At 46.4% G+C, this 22,430-nt stretch overlaps 2 protein-coding genes and 1 long non-coding RNA gene across 5 annotated transcripts in view; 1 reads left to right on the top strand and 2 right to left on the bottom strand.

The window, feature by feature from the left end:
• The window catches only part of DDX31 (DEAD-box helicase 31), a 47,017-nt gene extending 37,725 nt beyond the window's left edge, over positions 1 to 9,292 (bottom strand). The window contains exons 1-11 of one of the 2 annotated variants that reach the window (XR_004360579.1): positions 9,244 to 9,284; positions 7,443 to 7,696; positions 7,201 to 7,276; positions 6,739 to 6,782; positions 6,258 to 6,328; positions 5,950 to 6,014; positions 5,078 to 5,122; positions 3,748 to 3,789; positions 2,027 to 2,091; positions 1,095 to 1,214; positions 717 to 823 (exon numbers count right to left, since the gene is read on the bottom strand). Coding sequence is in view for 1 of the 2 variants with exons in the window: in XM_032708445.1 (XP_032564336.1) it covers positions 717 to 823; positions 1,095 to 1,214; positions 2,027 to 2,091; positions 3,748 to 3,789; positions 5,078 to 5,122; positions 5,950 to 6,014; positions 6,258 to 6,328; positions 6,739 to 6,782; positions 7,201 to 7,276; positions 7,443 to 7,696; positions 9,244 to 9,279 (925 nt within the window). In the remaining variant the exon portion in view is untranslated. Of the gene's footprint in view, positions 1 to 716; positions 824 to 1,094; positions 1,215 to 2,026; positions 2,092 to 3,747; positions 3,790 to 5,077; positions 5,123 to 5,949; positions 6,015 to 6,257; positions 6,329 to 6,738; positions 6,783 to 7,200; positions 7,277 to 7,442; positions 7,697 to 9,243 lie in introns of both variants that reach the window. The other variant, XM_032708445.1, reaches the window with a different exon arrangement.
• A 340-nt stretch (positions 9,293 to 9,632) lies between these two features.
• Positions 9,633 to 17,994, top strand: GTF3C4 (general transcription factor IIIC subunit 4). 2 transcript variants are annotated; one of them, XR_004360578.1, is made up of 6 exons: positions 9,710 to 9,863; positions 11,136 to 12,956; positions 14,312 to 14,442; positions 15,113 to 15,201; positions 15,862 to 16,291; positions 17,594 to 17,994. XR_004360578.1 is itself a non-coding variant. In XM_032708444.1 (5 exons), exons 1-5 carry the CDS (start codon positions 9,810 to 9,812, stop codon positions 15,924 to 15,926), a joined length of 2,160 nt encoding a protein of 719 aa, XP_032564335.1. In that variant the 5' UTR covers positions 9,633 to 9,809; the 3' UTR covers positions 15,927 to 16,764. The 2 variants fall into 2 exon arrangements, 1 of the variants encoding a protein (XP_032564335.1); XM_032708444.1 differs by lacking the exon at positions 17,594 to 17,994 and having other exon boundaries at positions 9,633 to 9,863; positions 15,862 to 16,764.
• Positions 15,386 to 16,156, bottom strand: LOC116797151. The gene is made up of 2 exons (XR_004360580.1): positions 15,769 to 16,156; positions 15,386 to 15,729 (listed from the first exon to the last, which is right to left on the bottom strand). It is a non-coding gene; the product is annotated as an uncharacterized LOC116797151 (long non-coding RNA).
• Positions 17,995 to 22,430: the final 4,436 nt, after the last annotated feature.

Raw genomic sequence — 22,430 nt, 5'->3', positions numbered from 1 at the left:
GAACCACAGAAAGGGAGAAACACATGAGGCCCAGCCTGGTCCAGTCTGGGGTGTGAGGATGTGTTCACAGACACCAAACAATTCACACAATTCCAGTGAAAAGGAGTGAAGGGCAAGGACCCAGTGAGTCATGCCTACGCCACTGACAGAAAAAGCCTCAGACTTAGCAGGGCTTACCAAGCTGAGCTGCTGTTGACTCCACCAAAACCTTCACAAGACACTACTTCAGCCAACTGTGCTATTTCACAGCACATAAATGTCTTTACAGACAGACAGCATTTGACAGTCCTGGTTTTAAATGTGTGTGTGGGGAAAAAAACCCAACAAATCTTCACTCTCTCAAGAGTGCAGGAGTCATGAGGTCTGGCTCAACTCCTGCCTAAGGAACTGAGTGCTTGGATGATACAGAGCAAATCATACAACAGCTCTCTTGTCATCAGCTTTCTGCCTTAATTCTGCATTTGCAGAGCAAAGAAACCAATCAGTGCTTTCCAGGTGGCTTTGCTCTCAAATTTGGGAGACATATGTAAGGAGCATATAAATATATACACTGATAGCAATTTGGTACTGAAGGACAAGTGTCACAAGCCAAAGAAATGAACAGGCATTATTCCACTTCTGCAAAAAGCTTCAAACTGGGCTGTAACAGTCAGACTCAATCAAGTACTTTGCAGTTGCCTGTGCATTATTCAGCTAAAAGAGTGTCTCTAACCCACCTTCTGTGAGGGTGGCTGACAGCAGGACATTCTGACGTGTCTCCCTGTGGGCATTTAAAGTGTTGAGTATCACAGCCACATCCTTCTCAAAGCCCAGGTCCAGGATCCTACAAAAACAGCAGAGGGGATAAAAAGTGCTGTAGGAAGGAATGAGGAGAAAATCTTAATACTACATGACATCTTTGCAATGAATAATTGTACAACAATCTGTCCAAAGCGGGTATTTCTTCCTAATCCCAGACATCTGGTGCTTGGCTGAGGCCACTGAGCATGAATGGCTTAAGATCACACTTTCAGTTGTATTTTTTTTAATATTTAGTGAATTATGATGCAGAGGGCATATTAGTCATTTTCCATATCTAAACACTTGAAGTTTACCTGTCTGCTTCATCAATAATGAGCCACTGAGTGTGATGGAAATGAATACATTCTGTGGACTTGATGTGATCAACCAGGCGACCAGGGGTGGAAATGAGGATATTTATCCCTTTACGTAACCTGTTTAGATTTAAAAACAAAAGAAAAAAAGAAAATCCCTGTAAGAAAAAGAAAGAAAAAACCCCAAAACACATAGGTTACCAGTAACTCTGGAACAGGAAGCCAGAGTGAGGAACTGGAACTTACAGAGGGGGAAAAGGGCCACAGTAAAATTAGGGACAGTGCTTTCTCACTGATTAAAACTGAAATTCCTTGCACAGTTAAAATTTATTCTTGATCATCACTGATACTCTGATACTCAGAGGCATACTCAGCGAGAAGGATGGGGTGGAAAGAAATATCAGTATTAAAAAAATCTAATACATTCTAAGCTAGATTTTCCTTTCTAATTGAGTACTTGTTTTACTGCAAAGAGTAAACTTCTTTTTGTGTATGCTTATATAGAGAGAAATGAAAATTCCATTTTGGATTACCAGCTTACAATTCAATTTTTAAAAAGGGAAAAGGAAGGGATTTTTAACACCAGGAAATCTCTTTTCCAGCAAGCAATTTCCCCCATAACAAATACTGTAGGCAGCACTCAGTGGTAAGCAAATACAGGAGTTTGTCAGAAGAGGACAAAAAAAATACTGACAGAAGAGATCATCTTCTCAGAAGGCTCATCAACATTTTAGAAACAGATCCAACCAGGGGAAGTGAATGTTTCCTGCTGACCCAGTCACAGTGTCTGTCTAAGATCCAGGGGGATCATAGCTTGATCCAAGCTCACCATCCTCTCTCCCAGTAGGAAAAACACTCAGAAGATGAGTAACAGATAAAGACACTGTAGAGCAGAAGGACCCAAAATACAATTTAAGAAGTTGGCTTCCTACCTGGCTTTTTCTGATTTTCTCTTTTCTCCCCCCATTAGCACTCCAGGCACAATCCAGGTAAATGGCTACAGGAAGGAAAACAAGACCAGTACTGATTTCTCTTAATAAAGAGACAAAGTCTAATGAAAACATGTGGACTGGGGGCTGATAGCAGCATGTATCTGATGTGATCTAACAGCCAGTCTCCATGCACTCTCTCACCCACAGCTCCCCATCAATGGCACCTTTAGTTCTAGCCAGTAACTCACTTCCCACATCATCCAAGAAGATGGAAATTAAATTGGTTTTGCACCGCTTCCAATCACATTATAATATTTCTTTTCCTTCTCCCCACGTAGCCTCAATGTTCAAAGACAAGCCACAATGCTATTTCTTCATCTTGCCTTTAAGCAACATCTTGCTGTGGCCAAGGGAAATTTCAGAAAAGCACAGGACTTACAAAGTTTACAGACACACACCCAGACCTACGTGCACACAGTGCCTGTGTGAACATGAAATGTCAGTCTCACTGATACTGCAGGAGTTTTTGCCACTTACTTTAATGAGGTGCAATCCTTCACTGAATCTACTATTGCCCAGTATTTACAGGGGAGATAATCAAAGCACAGCACTGCCACTGCCTCACTCGGGAGCAAACCCAGGACAGCAGCAGAGCAGGGGCTGCACACGGGTGTGACTGGGAAACAGGCTTAAAGTTTGCACAGGTCACTGCTTGCCAGAAACACTCCTACAAAAAGAGTTTCTTTTAAAGGTTTAAAGTAAGGAAGATATCCAAGCAAGTTGGCATTACAGGAATTGCATCAGGAGCAGCTCAACTTGCTTTTTTCTCCCTTGGTACTGACATAATCACATCACACCCTCCAGTTATGCAGCCCCTCCAAGGGCCAGTCAGATCATGATCTAAAAACTCCTTTGGGTCACTATGACAGTTTACAGACTGGATTTCATGGTTACTACACGTGATATGTAAGAAAAGCTAAAACGGGTCAACCCAGACTGACCAGACTTCATCCTCTGAAGGGCCTCAAAAATTCACTATAATAACTCCTAATTACTACGGAAGAAAACTGAAGTACTTTAAACCCAAGCATGACACAAAAAAATCTTACTTGGTAATTCCAGCACTAAAAAAAGGCTTGGGAAGTCTCATCATTTCAAGGAAAAAAAAAAAAAAGAAGAGGGAGCAGGAATAGGGCTGAGATAAACGACTTAGATACCTTGTGGCCCCATGGTAAGATACTCTGCCTCAATTAAAAGGAAAGCACTATCACTTAATGATTTTAAAAGCCTTCTCATTTCTCCAGTCATTCAGTTGGCAAAGCAGTTCACCAAGTTCTGCTCCCCATCTGAAACCCATCTGGCCAGTATTAGTTTCATTGTCACTGTGAGAGTCTCCATTCATAACTCAGACTGAAACAATGAAAGGGATTTCTAAAAACAAATCACTCTGAAAATCAGCTACTCCTGTTTATCAACACATGTTGATAAGGTGCCATCAACTAAGGTGCCATAATTAATCACTTAATTGCTCATGTAATAGTTTAAAACATGCCACAGGGGAATCATGCACTTAAACACATTTATCTTTAAGGACTATACATCTTGCCAGGTGCTGGATTTCCTTTAAAACATCCAGCTGAATTCTCAGGAACTGAAGTTGCTTAGCCCCTTACAGCATGAGGCTCAAGGAATGGGAAGAACACAGAGCATTGAATTCTTACCTTGAGCAGTTTCTGCATTGTATCAAAACTTTGGAGTGCAAGCTATGGAAACCGAGAAAAGAAAATGAGCTCTGACAAAGTCTCTCTGGACCACAAAAACTGGTCTACAAGTCCCTATGGCTCAAAAATCTGTAAGCTAATCTAGCTATGTCTATCATCAGAATTTTGAATACATCCTTAATTTTTCTTTTAGAAGCTGCTTATTAATTTTTTCTCTTGGATAATCCCTCTCTTATTATATTTGGGCCTGCTCAAAACCCTCTCCATGGTTCAGCCCCACAAGCCAGCTCTCAGGACAGGAAAGAACTCTGCTGGATTCTGTGGATGCCCCTGGGAGAAAACAAGCTGAAGGCACAGGAGAATTTGCTCCACTGGAGGAGTAAAAAGGGAAAATGGCACAAATTCTGGAAGAAAACCACTATGAAAGGGAAATGTAGCTCAGAGTTTAGTTATCTTCTGGCAGTCAGGGCAGCTCACACTGTTCCCTCCCCTGACCCACTGTGTGATCACATCACTGGAACTTCCTACCCCTGCATTTCTTTTCTCAAGGAAAGCCATTGCTTCCAATACAAAGTAATACCAATTGTAATTACAAATTACCTTCCTAAGTGCTCTCAATGGCAGCCCTTTAAACAAGCTTACACACAGTCTCCTCCAAGCTTAGTATTCACACAGCATCCTTGAGAGGCAGTAAGTTGGTGCTGTAAAAATTTAAATAGCTTTAGAGCCTTCCCCTTTCATGGAACTGAGCAGAGATATTGCACTGCAGGTTGCATAAAATATTGTGCCCCAAATGAGACACCTGCAGTACGTTCTCTCCACATGGAAGTTATTATCATTTGTCATACAAAAAATTAAAAAGGTTGATACTCTCCTCTGACATTGCCTTTGCAATTGCAAATAATATAAATGAAATAGAGGAGAGTTCAGTGGAGAAACCAACTCTTGGAGGCCTCAATTTCAGCATTCACTTGTGGATTTGAAAGAACAGCTTTAAAAATGAATTGTTTGTATAAACCTGCACATTTGCAAAGCTGATTTCACTGGTTTTACTCACTCCCCCTGTGTGAGTTAAGTACAAGGCATACACTGAGCTAGAGAGGTTCTGCAGGCTTCACAATTCACAAGGAAAACTTAGAAATTCCTTCTCCCTTACTCTGGTGTGGCACTGAAGAACAATGACAACGCTCTTCCTGTGAGGGCAAGATCCCAGCAAAAGGACAGAGAACATTTCCCAACGTGGGGAGCATTAGAGTTCACCTTCCCTGGTGGACCCATATTAAAAATCAGTGTTCAGACACTCAGATTCAGAAGGAAAAAGGCCACCTACCTCTCTTGTTGGGACGAGTACAAGTGCATAAGGGCCATCACTGCGCTGCAAACACACAAGATCAGGTCCACTAAGAATGCAGCACTGAGAAACAGAGCCCTTCCACACCTCACAGCTCTTAGACAACACAGAGAGCTCTGAAAGGGCTTTAGTACAAGTTTGTACACAACATTTTAGGGTATTCCCACCTCACAGATTTTTTAAAAAATCAAGTCTTTCACCTATCAATCCTGTATTGGCTTCTCTTCCCTCCTGGGAACCTGCTCACAGTCAAACCCAACATTTTATTCCACACACACGTTGTTCCACTCTTGTATTTCTGAGCTGCACAAACACTCCCCTGTTTGATGCACAGCAACAACCTACAGGTAACACCTGCAGAAAGTAACTACCTAGGATGGCTTGGAAACACTTCCACCTGTAAGTCAGGATGATCTCTTTCCATAAAAAGATGGAAGATCTGCAGCAGCATTTCCTGGTCAGCCAGATGATCCACATTGGGAGCAATTATCAAATCTCACTCCATGTCAAAGACTACTTAATCTCAAAGACAAGGCAATGAGCTTTGTTTTCAGTTCTCCCCATCTCCAGACCATTGTCTCTCCTGCACTCTACCTTCTCCAAACCTGATAATTCAGCCCATCTGCAGTTTACCCTGCTCCAAGGAGCAATGGGGAATGGGTGACATTGATCTTGGATCAGCTGTATCTCAACAGAACAGGAGGGTCACACACATCACATGCACAAATAAAGGGGAAGACACACTGATTGATCTCTGCATCAAGAAGAGACAGTAATGACTACAAGAGCTGGATTTTATTTTTATTAATCTTATTATCAGAAGAAAATATATTTAATTCTGTTGCACCTACCTGTATTTTGGATTCCATTCCTTGCAGAGATTGTACAAGTGGAATCCCATAGGCAAGAGTTTTACCTTTTTGAAAGGGAGAAAATCAGAAAACTTTCCATCAAAAGAAAACCACGTGGCAATTACAGCACTTCAGCAAATTAAAGCACCATTTGTCCCACCATTCTTAAACTGCATTCAGAGCCTGGCCCCCACCAGCCTTCCCAGCCTGGCACTGTATGAGCTGTACTGGGAATGTGAGGTTTAAGTTCTGTATTTGGGATTGTCATGGTTTGCCCTAAGGAAGGGGACTGACAATTCAATACTGACCTGAGCCAGTCTGAGATCTCACCAGAGCATCTCTGCCTTGCAGGAGCACAGGAATTGTTTGCTTCTGAACACTGTGTGACAAACCAAATAGGTGAGGAAATACAAATGAGACAGATGATAGAATCCAACAGCTTTCCTATGCAATTTGTTTCCTCCAAATTCCACACATTCATCTCTGCTGTGTGGCTACATCAGTTGAGGTGATTTCCAAGCAGGCATCAGATGTGATCAATTCAAATCAGGTTTTATGATTCAAGGACCAAACTAGAAGGCAGGACTCCCAGGTTCCACCTTCAGCTGTGACCTGCTGTGTAACCAACAAGTTATTTCCCCATCCCAAACTTTGGAAGCAACAAACCCCAAAGCAAATGGGACATCGGGCACTGTGGTCTTCACAAACCAATTACATATAATGAAACAATCACAGATGATTGGCTTTAATGGGTAGTGAAGCACAAAGATTTTATATTAATTTGCTTACCTGGTCATGCTGCTTATGTTTAGGACAGTGTTTATGGTGGAGATCTAGAGAGACAACAAAGAGCAGTAAAGGTCTCATTGTCAAACTGTTCCTTTTGTCATTTTTTTGTAGCAAAAAGAGCAAAAACCAGAAGACTGATATTTATTCTCTATATAACTGGTTCAGGGCAACCAAATGTAAAGTTCTCATGTCCTCAAAGTTCTTCTAATTAATCAGAATTACACCACTGCTGGTTTTCTGAGGTTTTTTGGTATTACAGCTGCAAGCAGTGAAGGTGCTGGGACTGTGTTTGGGTCAGGTCAGGGGCCAGCACCTTGAGCTGAGAGACTGCAACAGAATCAGGTGAAGTACTGGCAACCCTGCCCAGGTCACCACGAATAAAGGTGCCTCTCTCAGCTCTCTGATCTGCTCCCCACCAAAAAAATATCATGTTTTGAGCTGTGCAGCCTCCCTGCCACTCACCAGATGAGGATGGAGGTCCAACTGGCTGAAAGAATCCGTAGTGAAAACATTTTCTTGCACCTGCTGCACTGCTTTTCTGAGCAAACAAAGCAAACAAAGCACACAGTGGGGTTAAAAATTATACATCAGCATTCTATACAAACAGCAAAGAAACTACAGTACCAAGCGAGGGCAAGAATTCAAGACACTGAGTATCAAGGCATTGAAAGGGGTTTTGTTTCCCTCCCATTTGTCTCAAATACCTGTGAATTTCTGGGATATCTGGGTTGTTTTTGAACAGGCTGGACGTCTTAATGAAAGGTCTGCTCTTCTGGCTTTCATTTCGGTTGTCAGTCAGCTGCTTCTTGGGAACTGGCTTTTGTGGTGGATTCCCCTTCTCCCTCCTGTCAGCCTCTGTGGCACCTTTCCTGAAGGTGTTCAGGGATGGTTTCCGTTGGCGTTTCTCAGGTGGGTTTCCATGTGGTGACTGGAGCTTCCTCTTCAGAGCACCAGGTTGCTTCAACATGAACAAACAAACCAGGAGTCATTAATGACCGAAAATTAGCAACGTGATATCCTGGTGAACATAAACACCAGCCCACAGAGCCCTTATTTTTGGAATCTCCCACTCCACGATTAAAGAAATTAAGTTTGACTTTTGCAGCTGCACAGTTGCTACTCCAGGAGATCCACCACCATGTCTGGGATTTCTGACACTTTCAAAAATCTGAAGTCATATCTAAGTGCTCTTCCCTAAAGGATTTCATCCGCCTTCTCCAGTGACTGAGCAGAACACACTTTAAAAAACCCCTCTCAAAAGCTCTGCAGATCTCCAGCCCACATTAAAGCCATGCCTGCAGGATTCCCTCTTTCTGTGGGCACAAGGGATGGCCTGGACTTTTCTCCAACTTATGCTTCTGCCAACTCTCAGCCTTCCTGAGTTCTTGATTTCTTCTTCTGCAGCTGATCTTCAATCACCTAAGAAAAACTTTCGCTCTCCCCATATCCCTCCAGGAACAGTGAATTAGCAAATTAAACTTCTTTTGGTCCCCAAAGATCTTCAGTGTCCCCCAGCCCTTTTTCAATGAACTTGTTCTTCCCCACAACAACTGCAAAACTCCTGAAACATGTGAGATACCAGCAGAATCTCATCCCATTTTTCCCCTCTCTCTTCCCCACTCTGAGTTGTCTTCCCACAAACCACACTGTTCTCCAGCTCTCTTCTTTTTTTTTTTATTTGTTTCTTCACGTTGGGCAAACAACAAAACCAAACCTCCTTCCACCAACGACCACCATCAGGAAAGTGGGGGTGCCCTATCTCAAAGCACCTGATACAATCAGGACAAATCCTGTCACTCCCTTTACTCACACACCCTTAAGCACAGTATTTTAAGAAGAATTTTAAAATTCGGAATAACAACTGAAACAGCCCAGAACCACTCTAGCAACAACTTTAAAACTGAAAACGTGTATTTAATCCGTTCTTATCCTCCTTTCCTCAAAACAAAGCACCTATTCCTGCAGCTTACAGCACGCCCACAATTAGAAGATTTCTTTTAAGTATGAGACTTCCCCTCCCTGGCAGCATTTTAAAGCATCCGGGGATGATGCAGAGAGAGCTGGGGGAGCATCACCCACGGGCCGGTAATAGGTGAGGGCAGGGCTGGGCTGTCCCCCCGCAGCCCACCCGCGGGGCTCGGGGGAGCTCGGACCTGCCCGACCCCGAAACCGCGACCCGGGGAACCCCTGCGAGCCCCGCTGTGGGATCAGGCTCGGGGGATGCGGGGGGACCCAAAAGCCCCATTTAACAACTTGTCGGACGCTGAGCCCCCGATCCTCGGGCCGGTCGGGGTCCCGTGTCCTGTGTTTCATGCCCCGCAGGCTCCCCTGTCCCGCGCAGTCCTCTGCCCCGCACTGTCCCACGTGCTGTATCCCGCAGGGTCCCGTATCCCCTGTCCCGCACAGTCCCATGTCCCGCAATGTCCCACGTCCTGTGTTCCGTGGTGTCCAGCAGTGTCCCGTGTCCCGCAGTTCCCGCTCCCCTCACGCCCGTCCCGCTCGTACCGGGCCGATCCCGCGCGGCCCCGCTCCCGCCGCCATGTCCCTCCCTCTCCTCCGCAGGCCCCCGGGGCCGCCCCTCGCCCGGCCCGGTCCGTGAAGGCAGGGCGGTGGCGAGCCCAGGTCCCCCTCCCGGGTACTGGAGCCTTTCCGTCACCTCCTTCCCACCCCTCAGCGCCGCGGGGAGCTCGGGGGTTTCCCCGCTCCCCCTCCACTCGCGCCCGGGCCCCGCGGGGCGCGCAGGCAGAGGAGGGGGCAGCCCCGGGCCGGGCCCGCCCGGGGGGGCTTCGGCGGCGGCGCGTGCGCGCGGCCCGAGAGGCGGTGGCAACATGGCGGCGGCGGGGCGGGAGGAGCCGCCGTTGAGGCTCGAGGTGGTGGCGGCGGAGGAGGCGGCGGCGAGCGCCGGGTTCCGCCTCACGGCCGTGCGGCGGGAGCCCGCGGTGCGGCTGCAGCACGGCGCCAGCGGCCTGGAGCCGCTGGCGTGGTCCGAGGACCACCGGGTGTCGGTGAGCACGGCCCGCAGCATCGCCGTGCTGGAGCAGCTCAGCGACGTGCACAGCGGCGGGCAGGACATGGTCATCCACCGCACCGCCGTGCCCGCGCCCGCCACCGCCTGCCTGCTCAAGGTGAGCGCCCGGCACGGCCTCAGGGGCACCTCGTTAGTGTGTGTGAATATATAAAGGGGGGGGGGGGTGTGGTGCCACGGGGATGGAGACGGAGGTTGGACATCAGGAGGGATTTCTTCACAGAAAGGGTGATTAGACACTGGAAGGGGCTCCCCAGGGAGGTGAAGGAGACTCCGTCCTTGGAAGTGTTTAAGGAAAGAGGGGATTGTAGCACTTAGTGCCATGGTGTGGTTGACGTGGTGGTGTCGGGTCACAGGTTGGACTCGATGATCTTAGAGGTGTTTTCCATCCTAATTGATCCTGTGATTTTGCTTTGTGTTGCCAACCACGTGGACACGAGGCAATGGGCAGAAACTGGTGCCCCAGAAGCTCCACCTGAACACGAGGAAGAACTTCACTGTGCAGTGACAGGAATAGGTTGCCCGGAGAGAGTGTGGAATCTCCTCACTGGAGATATTCCAGAGCCACCTGGACACAATCCTATGTCATGTGCTCTGGGATGGCCCTGCTGGAGCAGGGAATGGAACAGATGACCCACTGAGGTCCCTTCCATCCTCACCCATTCTGGGATCCTGATCCCCCTCCTGGGGAGCCACCACAGAGCTGCCCCTTCTCCACACAACTTCCTGCAGGATCTCATGTGTTGATGTGTTTTAAAAGCACAGGGGAGAAAAAAAAACATATCCCAGTGATGTCCAGGGGAAATGTGATCCAATATTGAGGGGGTTTCAGGGATTCTAAAGTTCTGTGTTTTTCTAAGAATCACTTGAGCTCCAGTGCAGTTATTTCAGTACAATTTTAAGTAGGAATCTTCCTTGGTTTGCTGCCTAAGCTGAAGGATTTTTGCAGCAGGGTTTGCTTTGTCCTTCAGGGGAATACCTGATTTTTTACAAAGTTGGCAAGTCTGGGTGAATATTTTATTAAATAATAATTCTGTTATTGCGGATCTGATTTCATGTTCTGAAACAATGCTAAGAACATGGAAGAGTTGAAACACTGAGTGCTTTACACTTTAAATATTATACAGCAGTATGAAAACAGGCCCTTTGATTCAGCAGACAAAAAAATTCAATAGCTGAGCGTCAAAACAATACAAATTCATACAAGTTCATCAGGGCATTAATGAGGCTGAGATCTTTAGGAGTGACCTTAATTAACCATTGCAACAACGTAGGGTAGGTTGTCTGTTTCAAGTGGGAACTAAATCCAAGAAAGCATTGCTAAAAAATTAGTTGTACAATTGTTTTAATAGTTCTTTTTGTTGTCTTGCAGGTTGGCCCCAAAAAGGAGGTGACTGAGTGCAAGGAGAAGTTTGCCAGCTCCGTGGATCCGACCGTGAGCCAGACGTTCATGCTGGACCGAGTGTTCAACCCCGAGGGGAAGTCCCTGACACCCATGAGGGGGTTCAAATATTCCAGCTGGTCCCCTCTGGGCTGTGACGCCAACGGGAGGTGCCTCCTGGCCGCCCTGACCATGGACAACCGGCTGACCATCCACGCCAACCTCAACCGGCTGCAGTGGGTGCAGCTGGTGGACCTGACCGAGCTCTACGGGGAGCGCCTGTTCGAGGCCGGCTACAAACTCTGCAAGGCCGACGCTCCCTGCGGGGAGCTGGGCGACTTCCCGGAGTTCCAGCGGCGGCACAGCATGCAGGCCCCCGTGCGCATGGAGTGGTCGGGAACCTGCACCACCCAGCAGGTGAAGCACAACAACGAGTGCCGGGATGTCGGCAGCGTGCTCCTGGCCGTGCTCTTCGAGAACGGCAACATCGCCGTGTGGCAGTTCCAGCTCCCCTTCCTGGGGAAGGAGTCCATTACTTCCTGCAACACCATAGAGTCCGGGATAAGCTCGCCCAGCGTGTTGTCCTGGTGGGAATACGAGCACAACAACCGGAAGATGAGCGGGCTGATCGTGGGCAGCGCGTACGGCCCCGTTAAGATCCTCCCCGTCAACCTCAAGGCGGTCAAGGGCTACTTCACGCTCAGACAGCCCGTGGTGCTGTGGCAGGAGATGGACCAGCTGCCCGTGCACAGCATCAAATGTATCCCCCTCTACCACCCCTACCAGAAGTGCAGCTGCAGCTTGGTGGTGGCTGCAAGGGGCCCTTACGTGTTCTGGTGCCTCCTGTTGATCTCCAAGGCGGGCCTGAAGGTCCACAATTCCCACGTGACGGGGCTCCACTCCCTACCCATCGTGTCCATGACGGCGGACAAGCAGAACGGCACGGTGTACACCTGCTCCAGCGACGGGAAGGTCAGGCAGCTCATCCCCATATTCACAGACGTGGCTCTGAAGTTTGAGCACCAGCTGATCAAGCTCTCGGAGGTGTTTGGCTCCGTCAGGACTCATGGAATTGCTGTCAGCCCGTGCGGGGCGTACCTGGCGGTCATCACGACCGAGGGCATGGCCAACGGGCTGCACCCCGTCAACAAGAACTACCAGGTTCAGTTTGTCACCCTCAAAACCTTCGAGGAGGCGGCTGCACAGCTCCTGGAATCTTCCGTCCAGAACCTTTTCCGGCAGGTGGACCTGACGGATCTTGTGCGCTGGAAAATTCTGAAGGATAAGCACATTCCTCAGTTCTTACAGGAGGCACTGGATAATAAGATTGAGAGCTGTGGTTCCACTTACTTCTGGAGGTTTAAGCTGTTTCTCCTGAGGATTTTGTATCAGTCCATGCAGAAAGCTCCCTCAGAGGCCACGTGGAGACCTTCACACGAGGATGCCAAAATCTTGATCTCGGATTCCCCTGGGATGGGCAGCACTGAGGATGATCAAGAGGAAGGAACTTCGAAACAAGCCAGCAAGCAAAGCCTGTGTGACACAGGCAAAGGTGTGGACTTAGATGACACTGCAGAGGATTCTCTCCACCAGTCAAGTGACACTGGAGGGCGGGAGCCAATGGAGGAAAAACTTCTTGAAGTACAGGCCCAGATTGAGGCCGTGGAAATGCACTTGACACGGGAACACATGAAACGGGTGTTGGGAGAAGTTTATCTACACACATGGATTACAGAAAACACCAGCATTCCCACCAGAGGAGTCTGTGACTTCTTAATGTCTGATGATGGCTATGATGACAGAACAGCACGAGTAAGTGACCTCTGTGCTCAGGGGATTCCACGTTAGGAGTTATTTCCTTCTCCCCCCTCCTGAACATACAGCTGGGATGGGAAAGAGAAGTGCAATCGTGTCATCCTTACCAGTCAGCTCCTCCAGAGCATTCAGCTTAAGTTGTCCTTCCTTCAATCTGTGGGATAGGAAGGAATGTAAATAGAGATGGTGCATTTTGGATCAGGTGCAATAAAGAATAATCATGCCTGAGGTTTTGCAGCACAAGGGAGAGGACCAGCGTTGTTCTGCTGCTCTCAGTGGCTTAAAACATGTACTAATTGAGAGAGATGTTTGTTTTCATGACTGAGTTCATTTAATCTGTCATCTCTGCAAAACTAAATTTTGGATGCATTTCCTCTAGTCAGTTATGCTGCAGTTTCAGTTTTAAGAGCTGCAGAAGTATCATTTCTGAAAGTATCTATAATTGAGCTCTGTGGCTGTTCAGGTGGTACATCAGGTCTTGGCATTGCTCCCTGAGCCTTCAGTGGAAGGATCAGCTCCAGAGCTTGAGACAGGTGGGAACACTCTGCATCAGCCTCCTGGCTTTTAAGACTCAGTGACAAGAAAGGTTCAGGTGTCTCTGTACCTCTTTGTGTGAGCAGAGAACAGTTCTTTTCAGTCCCTAAGTTCTAAAATCACTTGAACTCTAAAAAAATCAGCCTTTACTTTGCATCCAGAAGGACAGGGGAAGGAAGCACATGTCCATTACTGATGTGTGTGGTGTTCTCCCTGCTGGAATCACAGGCAAGTGTGGCCATCAGTAACTCACTGGGAAAGTATTCTGGCACAACTGCTGGGTTGTTACAGCATCCAGTTACTATGAATTGAAGGTTTGAGAGGTTGATTTTCTTATCTTAGAAACAAGATTCTTGTTTTATAGTCATTAAAAGCTGACTTCTAGATTGTATTTTATCTGTTCAGTTTGCTGTCACACTTTAAAGATCCTTAGGATATGGTTTATATCTGTTGAAACATCAGAGACAAATTTGATCACATAAATGTTCCACTATACTCCAAGCTGGCTGCTAAGGACATGCATCCAGGAGATTTCTGAACAGGAATTATTTTTTAGCACATCCACTGTGATAGTCATGAGCATACCAGTGCCTTCAGTACTTTTAAAATAGCTTAACACTGTTGCTTTTCAGGTCTGTGTCCCTTTACTGTGGGACAGAAATCTTTGGGAGATGACAACACGAGGAGAATAAATGGACACTTAGTGGTGTGTTACGTTTCTTACACCTTCATTTCTTTCTGAAACCACAGTACCCTGGGAGGCATTTCCACCCCTCAGCTGTGTTCCTGTAATCCCTGCTGACTCCTGTGTGTTCCAGGTGCTGATTGGGCACATCCTGAAGAAAATGAACAAACAGACGTTCCCGGAGCACTGCAGTTTGTGCAAAGAGATCCTGCCCTTCACCGACCGCAAGCAGGCCGTGTGCTCCAACGGGCACATCTGGCTCAGGTAATGGGCTCTGCAGGAGGTTTTACCCTCCCCTGGATCATTTAAACATACTTTAAGAGTTCACCTAAACTGCTTGTTAGTGTTGGAGTAAAAACTCGCAAAACACGTTATCCATGCTGCAGTGTTTGCTGGCTGTTATTTGTCCTCTTCCACGAGAGAGAGAGGAGATTGGATTTGGTTCCTTAGCAGTACAGTGTTTTTATAATAAAATGCTTTTTGATCATCTTTTTTTTTTTTTTTCCCCACGTGGGGGGAAGGTGGGGACAGGGAAAAAGCAGGCAAGGGAAAATTAAGGACAACTCACCCTTTGTGGAACATCAGGTGAAGAAGGGTGTGTTCTGGCTCCTTCAGTGTTTGAAAACAAAAGCAATTTAACAAAAAACGGTTGAAAACAGGCACACTGAGAAGTCAGACAAGTTCTGGAACATCTAGAAAATTAAATCTTCCTGTGTAGGGTTCACTGAGATTGTCCCTGAAGCCTTGGCAAGACAGTAGTCTGCCACAAAGATAAAACTTTGCCTAACAGGTACTATGTGCTACTTTGGGTAAATTCTCATGGCCTTAAGGAGCCTCAAGCTTTTCACCTCCTCTCCTGCATGCTAAAAAATTTTTGGCCAATGATGAAGCCTTTTTCAGTGGTATGTTGATAAAACTCCTTGTCCTTCCACAGGTGCTTTCTGACCTACCAGTCCTGTCAGAGTCTGGTGTACAGGAGGTGTTTGCTTCACGACAGCATTGCACGGCACCCAACCCCAGAAGGTAAATTGTCCTTGGCAAAAGGGGCAGGATTAGGGCTTTTTAACTTTTATCTGCAAAATGTCTTGAATTAGTTTCATTGGCTTTTCTCTTTCAGGCAGTTACCATGTGAAGCTCTAGTGCTCTGCATTTCACAGCGTCCTGTTGTCTGACGTGTTAATTACTAATCAGTGACTGCAGAAATTGATGTATAAATCCACATTTTAATGAGAGCTGGGTAAACACAATCTGTGCTGGAATGCTACAGCAGTTAGTTTATATTCAGGTTGAATATATTAGCATCCAGTTATGGAAGAGGGACAAAGAAACAGGAACCAAGGACTGTGTTATGCGAAGGATCTAATTTCAGTTTAGAAAATGAGAACAGTACATTTGTGCCATGGTGAACCTTTAAATTTATTTCCTATATAGGTATTTAGATGAGTGTGTAAGGATATAGCACAGAGTGTTTCACCTTCATTTTGTCTCCTGCTGAGGTGGAATTTAAACTGGCATTGCTTAAAATTCCAGAACAGAAATGGAGTTGGATTCCTCTGAATTCTCAGCTACTCCTGCATGGTGAATATATACAAACTGTTCAGGATTCCTCTTTGTGCATCTCAGGTGTCATTCCTCTGTTCACCTCTGCCCCCAGCTTTGAACAACTTGTTTTCTTATTTGCAGATCCTGAATGGATCAAGAGGTTATTGCAAGGACCTTGCACGTTCTGTGACTCTCCTGTGTTCTAGAGAAAAGCTCTGCAAAGACTGAAAGCATTTTCTCTACTCCATAAGCTCCCTTCAGCCTCGAAGGACACAGAGCACAGGAACACGGACTCTGCTGGAGGGGGAACACCTCATCCACAGCCCTGTACATAGAACATCAGAGGTTCTGGAAACTCCTCAAGTCCAGAGCCCATTCCATGCTCCAGAAACAGGAGTACACTTGGAAGAGCCAGTTTAAAAGAGGTTTGGAAGAGCACCCCATGGAAGGCTCAGCAGCTGGACACTGACAACTGAAGTGTTGAGCACAGTGTGAACTGTCCTTTCTGCCCAACTGTGTCATTTCCCAAAAGCTGGGACGGGAACATGGAGCTGCCTCTGGAATGGTCCTGGTGGGTAGAGAAGGTTTCAGCTTGTAGTTGCTCCCTTTGCTTTTTAACAAGCGCTGGCACTTGCTGCAGAATATTAAACTGTCAAAAGAATTTGTGGCTCCAGTTCCTTGCAGAGTGAAGCACGTGCCAGTTACAGCCACAGGAAAGAAATTGGCCATTCCAGCAGTTCCCCTTAAAGTCTAGAAGAGTAACTGCCTCGTTACTGTTGTAACACTATTGAAGTCAGGAGGGGGATATTGGCTGCCTGGGTCAAACAGGGATCAGTAAAAATAATTTTTAAATGTAATAATTATGAAACTAATAGCAATTAGATTAAACACTAATAATATATATAATTTCCAATGCTCTTTAGTCTCTTACCCCACTTTCTTTTTCTGAACTAACTCCTTCCCAGCTTTTGCCAATGTATTTGCCTTTGGCTTCACTTAACCCTCTACCAACAGGAATCATCTTTTCCAGTGTAACTCAGTTACCAAAAACATTACTAATTTACCTTATTTTCAATTAAATTGCAAGTCTCCCTCATCCAGGAATTCAATTTTACACAAGTCTGACACACAAGCAATCGCTCCCAGCTGACAGCTTCTCTTTTCACAGCAACACAGTAATAAACCCCAAACAAAGAGAACACCCCAAACCAAACCCCCACCATGGCTGACATGCTCTAGGTAAGGCCAAGGAGGCTGGTGAAGCTATTCATGGATCACAGAATGGTTTGGGTTGGAAGGGACCTTTAGGATCATCTCATTCCACCTCCTTGCCACGGGCAGGGACACCTTCCACTAGCCCAGGTTGCTCCAAGCCCCATCCAACCTGGCCTTGGACACTTCCAGGGCTGGGGCAGCCACAGCTTCTCTGGGCAACCTGTGCCAGGGCCTCCCCACCCTCACAGGGAAGAATTTCTTCCTAATATTCAATCTAACCCTGCCCTCTGTCAGTGTGAAGCCATTCCCCCTTGTCCTGTCGCTCCAGGCCCTTGTAAATAGTCTCTCTCCATCTTTCTTGTAGGCTCCTTTGGGATAACCCTGACTCCCTCATCCAGAGATTCATAAACACACCAATGATGTAGTGTGGTTGAGCCCAGACATTTATTTTGCCTTCTGACTGTCCTATCAGAAAAAACATCTCTCTCTCTTTGCCATCTGTTCCTACCAGGAGCAGGAGAATCTTTTTCAACTTCCTATGCAGTGTTAGAGGAATAACACCTCCAAAACGTGTCTGGTTACCTGGTACAGTTTGTCTTGTTAACTTCAATCCATTAACTGTCAAATAATCCTGAGTTTATGTATTTCCATTCTGCAGAGCATCAGTGGCAGAGGTGTCGCCCTGTTTGTGATTCCTGACACTTTAACTGTGTGGGAGGTGCTCTACAGCTGTTGAGAAATCATGGAATTGTCCTGACAGCATCAGTCTCCCAACAGTGCATGTGTGATTGGTGCTTGGTTCCTCGATTCAATGACTATGCATATTTTGGTGATGTTCCTTCACCTTCAGTAGGAACAAGTTTTTGTTCAGCTCACATTAAACAAGTCAGCTGTCCTTCTGTTCGGTGTCTCATGCATAAGCATGATTGTGCTGAGAATAATATTACTACAGTAGCCTAGAACAGCAGAAGCACATTCATCTGTAAAATAATTAGCCTCGTTTGTAAATATCCTTGGAAGTGGTACCATAATTGTATTAAAGAAATGTTTAGTTTTTTATTGCTGTGCATTGAAAATTGAAATTACTTCAGTGTGTCTGCAAAGAAAGGAAATGTAGCTCGTGATGGCATCCAGTAAAACACAGAGTAACCTCGATACCCAACGTGTGTGGAGTTTGGGGCCAGCTCTGGGACCTGGGACAACATTGGTCTCCTTCCCAGGGAGGGAAGGAGAGGCTTGAGAAAGTATTCGGAGTGGAAGCTGCAAGTCCTTGCCCTGACAGTCGTGACCTGCTCATCAGTAAATGTTCCAACTGAGAAACTCTCCTGCCTGTGGAAAAGGGGAGGGAGCTCTGCAGAACCATGCCAGTGCTCTTAGAAAAAGTCAAAGGTCACTTCTTTGATAGTGGCTTAGAAACCATAAAAATATCCTGATCTGCTGGAGTGTTTTCAGTCTGGCTGACCCAAAGGTTCAGCATGATAACAGATCAGATTGATTCCTGGTGATTACTTCTGGAACTCTTGAATTTCCCTGGATTGAGTTTTAATGCTTTCCCATGTAGAAGCTTAGCACACCTCACATTAATGGGGCGGCATTAATGTTTATTTTCCTTGTCTCTCAAGGCAGTACATACTCAGTCTAGCATTGCCAGTTTATTTAACCTGGTTTCAGACTGCTGGGAGAGGGGAATTTTAAAGCCCACAATGTCAGCTTTGCATGCCAGTGGCAATCCTTTGGCACGAAGCTTTCACTTCTCACCTGACCCATTCACAACAGTACACAGGAATTGTGATTTCATTTTTGTTTAAACCAGCACTCGTCCCTCAGTGCATTTTTAACCAGCACAGGCTGGAATAGCAGAGCCCAGCTCAGGCAGTAACATTTAACCCCTGGTGCTGCTCTGATGGGGTTTTTTTGCCCGGTGAGCAGCTGAGGCTGCTGCAGGAGACCTTTTGCCTCCTGGACTCCTGATGTGCAGTTCTGGGAACACAGAGGTTAGTCCCGTTCCTGGAGCAGTGTAACAGCCCACACACTGTCCTAATCAAACCTCTTGCCTTCATCCCATGGGAAAGGCAAACTGGAGCAAGGTGGGAGCACCTGCTGCCAGATCCTCGTGCTATTTTGCCACTAATGGAGTTGCCTCCCCAAACTAACACATAGCAGAGACACGAGGTGAAGTGCTGCAAGAAGAAATCCCACAGAATCAGGGAGTTTATCTCACTATGGTTTTGCCTAAGTTTTGCAGGATATTTCAAACAAATGAATAGTTGAAGGTTGTCCTCAACTACTTCACCATTTGGTGGTGAACACTCTGGCTGTTTATGGTGCCTCATCTCCAGGGAGAGAATCACACCAGCAGACACTGAGGGTTCCTGATGCACTGCTGCTTTTTTTTTTTCCTAAAGGATTGTGGTATTTGCTCTTGCAGCTGAGAATTAATAGCCAAAGATTCTGTTCTGTTTCCAAAGCTAACGTGTCACTGTCCTTGATGAGCAGCTTCTGATAGCATGTAAGATTTGCTACTCACACTGATAACAGAGTTTATCCCTCCTCCACTGGGATGAAGAAATCCAGGCTAATCCAGATTTGATGGATAAGCAGAACAGCTCTGGACTGTACAGTGTCTCAGTGCCTTGATGCTGGATGCCATTTTTGGAATGAAGGTGGAAGTTTGGGGTCATGAGGACTCAGTCTTGTCTCCAAATTACACCCCCTGCTCTGGAAGTGGTGACAGGGGACCTCATTGCTGCCTTTTACCTCAATTCAGCTCTGGGTCAGTGCCTTCATCATTCAGTCACCCTTTCCTTTTGTGTGTTTCCTCATCCTATTAATCCCGTGGCATATTTCTAGAGAGGAAATGCTATGGTTGCTAATGCACAAAGACAATAAGTATCTCCCTGATTTCCTTAAATTTACCAGGATTTCCACGGGCTAATGTATCATCAGTGATCATGAGCAACACAACACCACTTACTCTGTCCTCATTAAGGGTTTCTTGACATAAAAGAACTAAATGCAAACACAGTCCTAGTTGAAGGCCAACAGATCACACTGTTATGCCCTAAAATACCCTTTACAGGAGACCTGTTTGTACAAGTGTAATCTCTCCAATACAGAGCCCTTCCTCTATGACTTCCCATTTGGGAAGCAGGACAGCCTTGCAGGCACAACTGCTGGAAGCTCAGGTGCCACCTACAGCTCTGGCATCAGGGAGAGGATGAGGAAGAGCCATTCTTGCTCCTCAGAGCCATGGAGCAGGTCAGGGTTAATGGCTGGGGCTGGTGCCATCACCTGAGCAGCATCCAAACCTCGGGGAGAGGTAAGAGCAGGGAAATAATCCGGGAGCTACAGGGGGTTCCTGCAGAGATGGTGCCAGAGGTACAGGGTCTCCTGTCCAGGGGTGTCCAAGTGTCCTTCCACCACTGAAGGATCTGGTGTCTGGAGCAGGTGGCACAAAAGTTTGTGGAGCAGTTGGACAAACATCTTGTTGCTCAACTAGGTAATGAACAGCATAACATATAGGGTATGGCACAACCTCCAAGCAGCCCTCCCTGCAAAGTGTCTCTGGGAAGCAGAGTGATGGAAGATGTCCATTCCAGACCCAGACAAGCTGTACAATAGGTAAAATCTAATCCCTGCTGTGTTCTTCCCACCTCCTCTTTACCTTGTTTTTCTCATTGCTTAACATTTGTTTTGCCAGAATCAGATGCTAATAAAATCAAGCACAGTTACCAAATTGGTTTTCAAGTGTTGCATTCCAATTATAAAAGCCTAATTCCTCCTTCCACCCACTGAACCTTTTTGGCATTAACAGGCTTTACTATGCAAAGTCATGCAGGGGCTGTTTCGTTTACAGTAATTAAATGAATGTCAATTGTTTTAGTTGTTTCTGAGGGAGAGTTCTACATGAGTATTAGCATGTTCTGCTAACCCTTATGTTCTGCACTTCAGGCCTGCTGCAAACCCTTGGGGGTTGACCATTGACCTGAGACTCCATACCCAGACATGCCAAGTGCATCTCAATGAGACTGAGCTCTTTTTCTCAGTTTCTATGGAACCAGCGGAGCAGAACTAATATAGAGCCCGCATATAGATGAAAGAATGAAGAGGAAAAAGGGCTTTACAGCTAAATTAATTAAGCAGATGTACCTGTCTAATTAAAGATGCGCTGTCCCTTTTGTACCCCAGCCGCAGTACAAACAGTATTTAAATACACTCTCTTCCCATTTCATCTATCAAAATATTTAGTAGGAACGCTCAGATGAAGGTGATATTAGCAAGATGAGCTTCCCATGTATTATTAATAGAAGGGCTCCCAATTATGCATGAATGCTACAGCATGTCTTGATAGCAATGGCATAAAAACCAGCTGCCCGAGCAGTTACCAAACAGCACATTTGTAACAGGTAGGACTGTTACAAATGCCTTGCCCAGCTGCACACGAGGGTTTGTGGCTGAGCCCTGTGCCCTGGGAGCAGCCTCTGCCTCAGCCTGGCACCAGGAGCTGGAATTTCTCAGTGCAAGAGGCATCCAGGACTCAGCTGCTTGGATTTGGCTTTCTTAGATTTCAAAGATACTCACTCTGAGATTTTTAAGATTTCCGACCCTCAAGGCTGCAACTAACACCCATTCACCAACCCTGCCAAAGGTATTGAAAATTCTGACTTTAAAACCTCCCAAAATAACACAATATTTCCATAGCCATCCAGATAACCAGGGTCTTCCTGCCTTAAGTTACTCAGGAAGAACAAGAAGGAAATTTGGCACGTACATCTCTCAGTTCTCCAAACAGACTCAGACACACGCAGTTAATAACAGCAACAAAGACCCAAAGCTGTTTACAGCAAGTCAGAGAAGTCATCTAAAACCAAAAGGCTTCTAGAGGCCTGTCCTCTCTGAAGGGAGAAGGCATTTCCCTCCTGCACATTCCCAGACACAGAGACTTCCAGGAGAAAGCTGAAGCTCCTCCCCATCCCCTGGTCAGGGGGAATTCACACTCACACACAAGGGAGGAATAGAGGGAGCTGTAATAGAGGCATCAAACGCAGTTCCCCTCTGAGCCACAGCACAAATCACACCCCTTTCCCACAAGCATTAAGGATGTGCAGAATCTGAGACAGCTAAACGAGTGCTGTGCCTTTCATCAGAGATTTGCCAGTTAGGAAAGACTTACCTGAGCATTTACTGCAGCCAGATCCAGCCAGAGCAAAAATCCTGGGCACCGACCTGCCCTGGCACAGCCCAGTCAGGGCAGCTACAGGCTGGGAGCTGTGCTTCCCCCAGGAAAACAGAATTAGTAACTTCTCTGCTCCTGCAGCTCGTTAGGTCCTTGATTGGGTTCTGAAAGTGATGAACCTGCAGCCAGTTTCCTGTGGCTCTGGACATCTTTTCCAGCTGTTCTGAGTCTTCCTGCCCAGCAGAACAGGGTGACAGGGATGGCTGGTGCTTCTGCAGAGGGTTTCATCAGCATTTTTTAAGCAATCTGAGTTGACAAG

Source organism: Chiroxiphia lanceolata, chromosome 21, assembly GCF_009829145.1.
Source record: "Chiroxiphia lanceolata isolate bChiLan1 chromosome 21, bChiLan1.pri, whole genome shotgun sequence".
NCBI classification, from domain to species: Eukaryota; Metazoa; Chordata; class Aves; order Passeriformes; family Pipridae; genus Chiroxiphia; species Chiroxiphia lanceolata.
This window is presented reverse-complemented; position numbering and strand designations above follow the sequence as displayed.